General features: G+C 39.5%; 1 protein-coding gene across 2 annotated transcripts in view; it reads right to left on the bottom strand.

Annotated features, from left to right (window-relative positions):
• The window catches only part of Prp5 (pre-mRNA processing factor 5), a 12725-nt gene that overhangs the window by 2183 nt on the left and 542 nt on the right, over positions 1 to 10000 (bottom strand). Inside the window, exons 2-16 of one of the 2 annotated variants that reach the window (XM_086540539.1) lie at positions 8967 to 9030; positions 8383 to 8818; positions 7708 to 7935; positions 6587 to 6698; positions 6226 to 6410; positions 5480 to 5592; positions 5080 to 5221; positions 4581 to 4761; positions 4068 to 4306; positions 3624 to 3743; positions 2826 to 2990; positions 1892 to 2097; positions 1565 to 1697; positions 1107 to 1352; positions 531 to 761 (exon numbers count right to left, since the gene is read on the bottom strand). In XM_086540539.1, the coding sequence (XP_086396665.1) occupies positions 531 to 761; positions 1107 to 1352; positions 1565 to 1697; positions 1892 to 2097; positions 2826 to 2990; positions 3624 to 3743; positions 4068 to 4306; positions 4581 to 4761; positions 5080 to 5221; positions 5480 to 5592; positions 6226 to 6410; positions 6587 to 6698; positions 7708 to 7935; positions 8383 to 8818; positions 8967 to 9030 (2801 nt within the window). The remainder of the gene's footprint in view (positions 1 to 530; positions 762 to 1106; positions 1353 to 1564; positions 1698 to 1891; positions 2098 to 2825; positions 2991 to 3623; positions 3744 to 4067; positions 4307 to 4580; positions 4762 to 5079; positions 5222 to 5479; positions 5593 to 6225; positions 6411 to 6586; positions 6699 to 7707; positions 7936 to 8382; positions 8819 to 8966; positions 9031 to 10000) is intronic. The other variant, XM_043006540.2, reaches the window with a different exon arrangement.

Here is a 10000-nt window from a genome sequence, read left to right as displayed (position 1 = left end):
ATGTTTAGATTTATATGTATATCTATGTGTATGTTTGGATTTGTGTATGTATCAATGTGTATGTTTGGATTTGTGTGTATCTATGTGTATGTTTGGATTTGTGTATGTATTCATGTGCAATTTTGGATTTGTGTATGTATTCATGTGCATGTTTGGATTTATGTATGTACCCATGTGTATGTTTGGATTTGTGGGTGTATCTATGTGTATGTTTGGATTTCTGTATGTATTTACGTGTATGTTTGGATTTCTGTGTGTATCTATGTGTATGTTTATATTTGTACAAGCCTGTTTAAGTGTATGTTGTATGTTGTATGTTTGTGCTTGTATGTTTTTCTGTGAGTGTGAGCATTTCCATACACATGTGTACACAGCTCATCTATATATGTACCTTCATACTTTCGCTGCATTTCTTAATTACCCAAATGAACTTTCTGATATATGAATAAATTAACCAAAACAAAATAAACAAACTGCCCTAACCCCACCCACCCTTTCTTCCCCATCCTGACCCACCCTGCAAACCTTACCTGTTCAGCCACTGTTTTGGCAGAGATGGTGGGTTGCATTGTGGCTCCTCCCTTGAGAATGAACTCTGCCGCCTGTTGGCTCGCCCCCTTGGCCTCCTTGCCGATGTTGTGCTGCAAGTTGATGCGCTGGGCCAGCTTGCGTGCCAGCTCTAGTTTGTCCGAGGCAGAGGGTCCTCCGACGGGTATGCTCGTGGTGGTTGTGCTGCCCGTGGACTGAGCTACCATTGGGGTCTGGGGCAAAGATGTTGTCATTAGTTTTGGGCTTTCATTGTAGGTCTATTTTGTGCATATGGCTCCAAGCTACCAGAGTCTATATATTTTCAGAAATGCTATTTTAGGACTTTCTAGGTTATTAGATATGCAAAGACCCTATGATATCACATATGATCAGCAATCCTGCTAAAAAAAGCATGAAAGACAAATAAATAGAAAAAGTATGGCATGATATAAAAACAAAATGAAAAGAAGAAGACCAAGTAAAAGAAGAAATAGAATTGGGAAGTAATATAGAAAAGAAAATATACAACTGAAATAGAGGAGAGAAAAAGAAAGAAAGAAAGAAAACTTCCTCCTCACCACTTTAATTTCCTTGACAGTCCTCTTGGTGTTCAACATGCTCTCAATCTGCTGGTCGATGTCCTGCTCAATATCCTCATCATCGGAGTCGGCCAGACCCAGTGCTGCCTTCTCGAACTTCTTCTTCTCTGACGCAAAGTTGGCCTCGGACTCATCAAATTTGTATCCCTTGCCATGGAAGCCGCCTCCAGTCTTTACCTTCTTGCCCTCCCCCTCCATCTTCTGCTTGTAGTCCTCATAGAATTTCTGGATGGTGGGGAATAGGATAAAAGACAAGAGGTGAAAAAGTGTGTGAACAAAACACTGTGTCCTCAATGGCATAAGTTCCTCAAATTCTTCAGTCCCTGAATAAAGATTCATATATGCACAGATGATAATACGAATTCTATAAAAAAAAAAAGCAAATAAATGGATAAATACTCTAAAAATTCCTTAAATCCTTCAATTCCTTTCCTTACCTTTAAGTCCTCAGGTACAGGTGTGTCTGACAGCTCCATAGCACGTACAACCTCTCCCGCAAATTTGGGCTGGTCAGTGGTGATGAAGGTGAATGCCCATCCCTTGTTGCCTGCCCGACCAGTTCGACCACATCTGAAGAAAATAAACAAGATTACGTGATTTTATTGGTGAAAAATACACAATGAGAACGTCGACATTCTCATAAAATTTCATGAAATTCAGTAATGCAACACCAGGTTTTATACCCACCACCCACCCTAAAAGAAAATTTATATAAACACAAAGACACACACATACAATTACACACACACAGAAAGATAGCATACCTGTGAACATAGTCTTCATAATGGTTTGGACAGTCAAAGTTAACAACCAGAATAAGTTGCTTTACATCAAGACCTCTTGCTGCCACTGAGGTCGCAACCATTATCGGAACCCTTCCTGCCTTGAAGTCTAGGATGGTGCTGTCTCTGTCTATTTGATCGACACCTCCATGGAGCACAAGCGCACGATAGGAGTGACTAAGGAGATCCTGAAAACAAAGAAGGAAGACAGTTATAACTATTTGCTGAGTGTTGGTCAAAACCCGGATTAGTTCATAATATTGGTGTTTTATAATAGTGAAAAAGTTAGATCACTCTCATACCATATTTTTCCTTTTGCTGAAATTACAAGCTATTTATTCCTTTAGTTATGAAACCTATTATACCAAATGCTTATTGGTATGTTTGTTAATATATCAATATAGACTCATATCTTATGCCAAAAGTCTAGAAAATAATAGAAAGCATCTTAACAAGCTACCGGGCCGGGCACAGTATGGGGCGGCCAAATGGGTTGCTTGGCCCTACATACTTCATTCAATTCTAATATTTTGGACGCCGGGCATTTGCATTTTCTTCCCGTCGGGAATTCGTCGGGAATGGGTTAAGATACCCAGCCCAAGCTGAGCATCTTTAGATATGGCCTGTCTCGGAAGGGTTAACACTTCTGTGTCAGGCCACATTTTCACTCTATATATGATACATTATCAAAGTGATACTAACTAGCATTTGGTATGATGCCCTTGTTACACAATTGCAGGAATAAATAGTTCGTTATTTCAACATGAGGAAAAATTGCTGTACGAAAGTGACCAGATCCTGCGAAACACGTCAATCAGTCAAATAATATGGTACATATTGTGACTTTCTAATGACTGAAAACTAACTTTTGGCCATCCCTGACACACAATCGCAAAAAAAGACTTTGTTCCCATACCTTAAACAAAGAATCCGCACTCTCCTGCTTGTCCACAAAGATGAGCGTCTGGCCCTTCTCGTAGAACTTCCCAAGGATCTCCAGGAGCTTCAAGAACTTTTGATCCTCCTCAATCATGACCACATCCTGCGTCACGTCCTTGCACACGATGGACCTCCCACCTACCTGTGAACGGGGAGAAGGGAATGAGTGGGACAGGATAATGGAAAAAGAAAAAGAAAACAACAAAAGTGAGGGAGGGAGAGAGGGAGAGAGGGAGAGAGGGAGAGAGGGAGAGAGAGAGAGAGAGAGAGAGAGAGAGAGAGAGAGAGAGAGAGAGAGAGAGAGAGAGAGAGAGAGAGAGAGAGAGAGAGAGAGAGAGAGAGAGAGAGAGAGAGAGAGAGAGAGAGAGAGAGAGAATGGATGGATGGATGGATGGACAGCCAAGAAAAACAGTCACAGACAAACAGAGAGAAAAACAGACACAGAAATAGACAGATAGACAAGAGAAAAAAGACACAGACACACAGACAGAGAAAAAAACAGACAAGAGAGAAAAAAGACACAGACACAGACAAACAGAGAAAAGAGATACAGACAAAGACAAATAGACAGAGAAAAATAGACACAGACAAACACAGACAGACAGAGAAAAACAGACACAGATAGAGAGAAACACAAGGAAACGCAGTCAAACAAACAGAGAGAGACTGAGAATATAATTTTCAAAAACTTCTCTGATGCCCATCATCCAACAAACAGACAAACAAATAGAGGCAGAGATCATTGGTTGCAAGAACTTCTGAGCCCAAAACTTACTGTGATCTCAATAGGCTTGGTGAGAATCTTCTTGGCCAGTGCCTCCACTTGCCTTGGGAAAGTTGCAGAGAACATAACCGTCTGGCGGCCAGGTTGGATGTTATCTATTATTCTCATGACCTGGAAGTAGAGTTCCAAAGGGGCTAGTTAGCAAGTTACCATTTTTATTTTGCATTTTAGTTAGTATGGTGTCAAATTCTAAAAGGCTTTGTAAAAATTTGTATTATAATTTACTGATATAAACCATAGGTAGGACATCAGAAAGGAAAAAAATTGACCTCATTTTTCACTGATCAAAAGACACTGGTCTGAACATTACTGATAAAGGAGATATATAAAGAGTCCTAACAGTAAACCACCACATATAGCCAAATATTCATTGAGAAAAATAATCATAAATAATTATAAAACATACCGCTTCAGGCAATCGGAATAAACACAAACCTGGGGCTCAAAACCTAGATCAAACATGCGATCAGCCTCATCGAGAACAACGTATGTCACTCTCCGAAGGTTGGTCACTCTGCCACTGTTTGCAGCTAACATGTCGATCATCCGGCCAGGAGTGCAGACGATGATTTCCGCCCCGCGTTTCAGCTCGGCAATTTGTTCCGAGATTCCCGTGCCTCCGTAGACACAGCAAACACGCAGGTTGTTCTTGGCAAATTTTTTGCATTCCTTTCCTGCGAAGAGGAACATCACATTATCACTTTTTTTTGTATTTACAACATTCAACAAAATCAGGCAAAAACTTAAGGCTTCCTTCCTATGTGATTAATTGGAAATACTTTCAATCAAAATCCCCTCTAATGCTATATGACTGAATCCCTAATAAAAATACTCTTCAAGTTACTTCCAGAAATTTCACCAAATCAAAATTTTTACAACAAAATCTTATAACCCTAAACCAGTACCCCCTACGGCCACATGCATAAAAATTAGACTCAATTCACACACCTATCTGCATGCATAGTTCTCTCGTTGGCGTCATGATGATAGCTATGGGTCCGTCTGTGTCCTCAAGGGGAGGCTGGTCGACGATGTGGCGGAACATAGGCAGGAGGAAAGCCAAGGTCTTCCCTGACCCTGTCTTGGCAATGCCAATCACGTCACGGCCTTTCATGATGGCGGGAATGGCCTGCAGACAGGAGGCAATTGACATGTAGAACAGATTTTTATAAATAATGGTACAAAAACTGTTATCAAGGTTTCATTCTCTATCATATAAGACGATGACCAAAATAATAACATGAGTATTAACAACAGCAAAAAAATGGCACTAATAATAATAAAAATAATAAAAATAGTAAGTAGAAAAAGAAGTATCAATGAGCCTACAGTTTCAGGGGATTGTCTGCTATATATTGTATAGTTCCATTACTGGAGATAAGTGTTAATATCAGCAAAACAATTATAACCAAAAAAACAATCAATTTCTTCTCATAAACTGTCTCACCTGAACCTGAATAGGTGTTGGTTTTTCGTAATTACACCTCTTCAGTATTTCCAAAATTCGCTTACTGACCCCACACTGAGCCCATGTCTTGATAGGTTTAGGGCAACCCTGACCTTTGATCTTGATGCCCTCTAATTCCGCTCTGCAAAAAAAAAAGTGACAAAAAATAGAATACATGTAAAGTACATGACTGATCCTTGCAATAGATACATCTATACCAAGAAAGCAGTAGCAGAAGATATTACAAACACTGAGAGAACTTGCAAAAGCTGCAATTGAGTGAGTGACTGCAGGACCACAATTTGAATATTACTTTCTGAAACAAAACCTGCATAATAATCTTTCCGAACCTCAAAGCCAATCAAGAGTAACATCAGATCAGCTGATGGGAACTTCTCACCTGTATGCATCCACCTCTTCCTTTGTCATGTTGGCAATTTCAGGAACCTCCACATAAAAGTCCTTCCTGAAGGGAACATACTCAACCGCTGTATGGTCAATCTTCACTAATTCCTGAAAAATAAAATAAAAGTGTTGTAACCGCCATTAATGTTATCTTATTCCTCTACATCTCTAAATAGTTTAATATTGAGAATTCCACAAAAATCACTGGCTAAAACTGAGATTTCCACTTAAATAATTTCAACTAATTCAAATGACACCCATTCCCCTGCAATGCTTACCACCAAAACAAACATCTCATCTCAAAGAAAACAAACCCCTTACCAAATCCATAGCGTTTATTTCCATTGTGCCTGACATCAATGACACACTATTTAACCCCTTAACCCTATCCCAACAGGCCCAGCGATAAGTGGAAGCCCCCTACGCCGGGCCTATGCAATATTGCATCGGGAACGTCACACTGGTGCGTCACCCCATCATCGGGCATTTAGCCATGTCACACGGGTGTGACGCACCATTATCAAAGGGTTAATGATGGATGATGTGACATTCACATTATGGCTTGGCTGGTCTTCCCACCAGGTGACTTGAATGCCTCATCATGGCTTTTTCTGGCTGTCTCATCAGGTGATCAAGCATATAGCAAAGTGGCGCTGCCTCAGCATATGAAAAGCCTGCAGAGTTAGGCCAGCTCATTTCTATATACTCATGTGAAATGTCATTAATGAGTTACACCCTCACCTTTTTGCCCTTTGAGTTGATACTGGCCATGGTATCCTTGAGGTCCTCTCCCTCCTCCTCCGATGAATACTCCAGTGCGTCCTGGTTCTGCTCCATCAGCTCACCCTTCTTCTTAGCGTCCACCTTCTTGGCCACTCCCATGATGATCACCGGTTTCTTTGCCCCCGCTTCCCCTGTACCTACCGCTAAGGGGAGGAGAGATCCAGAGGGGAAAAGATTAATAAATTAGGAATTATAACTTGAGTATAGGATGTAGTTTACATCAATATATTGTACTTAATCATTGTGGCCATCTCATTTTATGCAAATATAAGAATACACCACAAAGCTGGAAATTGAGATGCCAATGAATATAACTTACTAATGGGTTTGGTGGACTTCATAACACCGCCTCGCATATCAACGCGATTGATTTTTCTCACTTCTTCTTGAATCCCTGACATGAAGGCATCAAGAGGATCAACTTCATCCTCCTGTAGAAATAAATAAACAAACATTACATAGCAAATTTAATATTCTGATACCCTTTACCTGCTTTTCAAAAATTTGGAGATTATCTATGTAAAATAGTCTGACTTTTTACTTTCTCATTTTTTCTGTTCTCTTTAAATCTTAACACCTAGAGATTTATACATTCTAAAACCTCAAGGCTTGATAATAAATTTCCACTTGTCATGAATTCCTCTCCATAAATACAAATATAGTCTCCAGGTATTTCCATGACATCTATACATCCATTTGCTATTATAATGCTGTTTTAATTTTCTTTTTGTTTTATAAGTGACAACATTTTTTTGTATTCATTGTATAAAATACTGCACTTAACTAGTGTAGACTCCTAAAGTTATGACAAAAGTTGATTGCACCCTCTTTGATAAAACTTTTAACAGGTTGTCATTACTGTTTGGCCCTGAGTCTTATAAATATAATAACTGCATAATATAATAATAGTTTTTGTTTGAAACGTATTCTTGTTTTACAAGAGTTAACCTGTTAAGACCAGAGGACAAGATATGATGTCGAGTGGTACAGGACCAGCCACCGGGGACAAGCTATTTTGTCATAGCTATCCTTCTAACCGGCTCGCCAGGTGATCAGGTGCACAGCACTTGGTCAAGGCCAGAGCGGGCAAATAGCCCAAGGTGTTAGGCTTACGAATTTAAAAATCCCAGTGTTTCAACCATTTGGAGCCAAAATAGCCCCCTCAGCAACCAGTTAAATGAAAATACATATATCAAAAATAATACTAATTCTGTTTCCAAGTTCCTTCTCCATCACTAAGAAAAAAAGGAATCATCATCATAAGCATATTTCAGAGAACATTAAAATTTCAAAGATGTCATTGATAACCAGATGATGAAATTACACTCATTCATTGAGTGGATCAGGAAACAAAGCAAACCAAAAATAAACAAATTAAACACAGCAAACTGATAAAAAGCTTAAATGAAATACAAACAAAAAGGAAACTGAAATACACACCTCTTCTACTTTTCCCTCCATCTCCCTACTCTCTCCTTCTTCCTCTTCATCATCGTCTTCTAAACTCCAGGCTTTGATAGAAACTTTGGGGACATTTGCTCCTAGTGTTCCCTTCTCTGCCTCCTTCTTAGCTGCCTCTAGCTCTCGTTTCTTCTTCTCAGCTCTCCACTTCTCTATCCTCTCTCTCCTTTTCTGCATCTCAGCCTCGAGGCGTTTCTCTGCTTCCTCCTGTCATGAAAAGATTTCAAGGATAAGTCATTTTCATCTAAAGCATATCCCAAAAGCAAATATGAGCAGTTTTATATATATACATATGTATATGTATATGTATATGTATATATATATATATATATATATATATATATATATATATATATATATATATATATATATATATATATATATGTATATATGTGTGTATATATACTCTTACATGCACTTTGATATGAATTAAACATCATTATCATTCTATGTGTGAGACATTAGCTTCTTCTTTAAACAATTGATATTACATATGGTGGCAAAGATGTTATATCAAAATAATCTGTATTTGAAAGATATTTTCAAATGGTACCATTTGCCTTTTTTCCACCTTTTCCAAAGCCAACGACACTGTTTATAATAAAAACTTGATCTATTTTCATTTTCTACTCATTTTCTCACACTCAATCTCACCTTGTCTATCTTCGAAGGATCGAAATCTAGACCGGTCTCCTCTTCCTCCTTCAGTTCAGGTGGTGGTGGCTCTACAGGCTTTGGGGGCGGGGGAGGTGGCTTCACTTTGACGGGAGAGTGTGATTTGCTTCTCTTATTCCTCTTCCTGTCTCTTTCCCGTTCTCTTGACCTGCTTCTGCTCCTCTTCCTATCCCTCTCTTTGTCTCTGGAACGTGACCTCCTGTCCCTCTCTCTCTCCCTTGACCTTGATCTATCTCTTGACCTTGAGCGCCTCTCTCTGGACCTCGACCTTCTCCTTTCCCTGCTTCTTGACCTGTGGCGATCCCGGTCTCTGGATCGGGATCTGCGAGACCTCCCGCGATCCCGGTCCCTGTCGCGGTCTCTGTCCCGATCCCTATCTCTGTCCCTGTCTCTGTCTCTTTCTCGTTCTCTTGATCTTGGAAAATAAAGAGAAAAATCCAAACTTTAAGGTAAAACTCTTAACTAAAGAAACAAACACATAAATATTTGTGTACATTAGTCATGAATTAAAGTACACTTAATAAATTAATCTCAAATTCAGAAAAGAAACACATCTCAGTTACCTTGACCTCTTCCGTTCGTTGCTTCTGGAGCGACTCCGGGACCTCCTGCGCCTGTGTGCAGTTCAAAAATGGGAAAAAGAAGAGAACGTGAGGCATCTTTCGTAAAGTAAAGGGAATTTCAAGTGTTTTTCTAGCATAGTAAATTGATAGAGAAGGAAAACGATTACCTAAAGTGGCGTAGTTCGAGAATAGTTTCTTTCTCATCTTTTCATACGATTTGTTTCAAAACTGACTGATACATATACAGTGGCTCAAGCAGAGGCCAGGAAACTTTAACCATATATATTCTGGTAAGATTTATATAGTAAATGTTTAGAAGTCAACTGAAATGAGCTTCAAAACAGGACTTTCTTCCCACAATTATACTGGCTGTGCTTTATCCAAATCCACTTGAAATTTGCTGTGACCTGTGATGGACATCCTTCAACTGCTTGACACAAGGTCAGTGACAAATGAGTGGAAATCTTCTCAAAAGTCACCTGACCCAAACTCTTATCTTGCCAGAATACAAGTGATGGCCACTAGGAAAGGGCTATAATTTCAGTCATTAAATGTATAACAGGAAGATTTACCTAATTCATATCTCAAACAGTAAAAGGTAATAGCACTCATATTCTCAGGTGCTTCTTCAATGTCTCCCTTATAAATATTAACCCACTCACGACGGGGGCATTCCAGCCTTGAATGTCACAATGCCGGGGCTTTCGAGCGCTTAGGCCTAAATCAATTAAATGGCTGGCACAATATTGTGCCGCCCGGCCACTGGGCTTTTGAATGAGCGGTACAGAAGTGTACCACCCGTCCAGAGAGGGTTAATATCATTGGATTGTTTTTCCTGTATACTGTCCACATTATTTTCTCTAGTTCATAAAACCAAATATAGTGACAACATTGGCCATAAAGAGAGAAGCTCCGCATCAAGCAATCCTCCTTCTACCAAAGGACAACAAACCTCCATCACAAATAGTCTAGTAAGATAGAACTTGTAGACATTCCACACTGTATAAAACACCATCCCAAACTACATCAAGACA

The sequence above is a fragment of the Penaeus japonicus genome, unplaced genomic scaffold (assembly GCF_977035675.1).
Source record: "Penaeus japonicus unplaced genomic scaffold, GWHDUDI00000001_assembly GWHDUDI00000010, whole genome shotgun sequence".
In the NCBI taxonomy this organism is placed as follows: domain Eukaryota; kingdom Metazoa; phylum Arthropoda; class Malacostraca; order Decapoda; family Penaeidae; genus Penaeus; species Penaeus japonicus.
The sequence above is the reverse complement of the archived record's forward strand: the minus strand, read 5'-3'. Positions and strand labels throughout refer to the sequence as shown.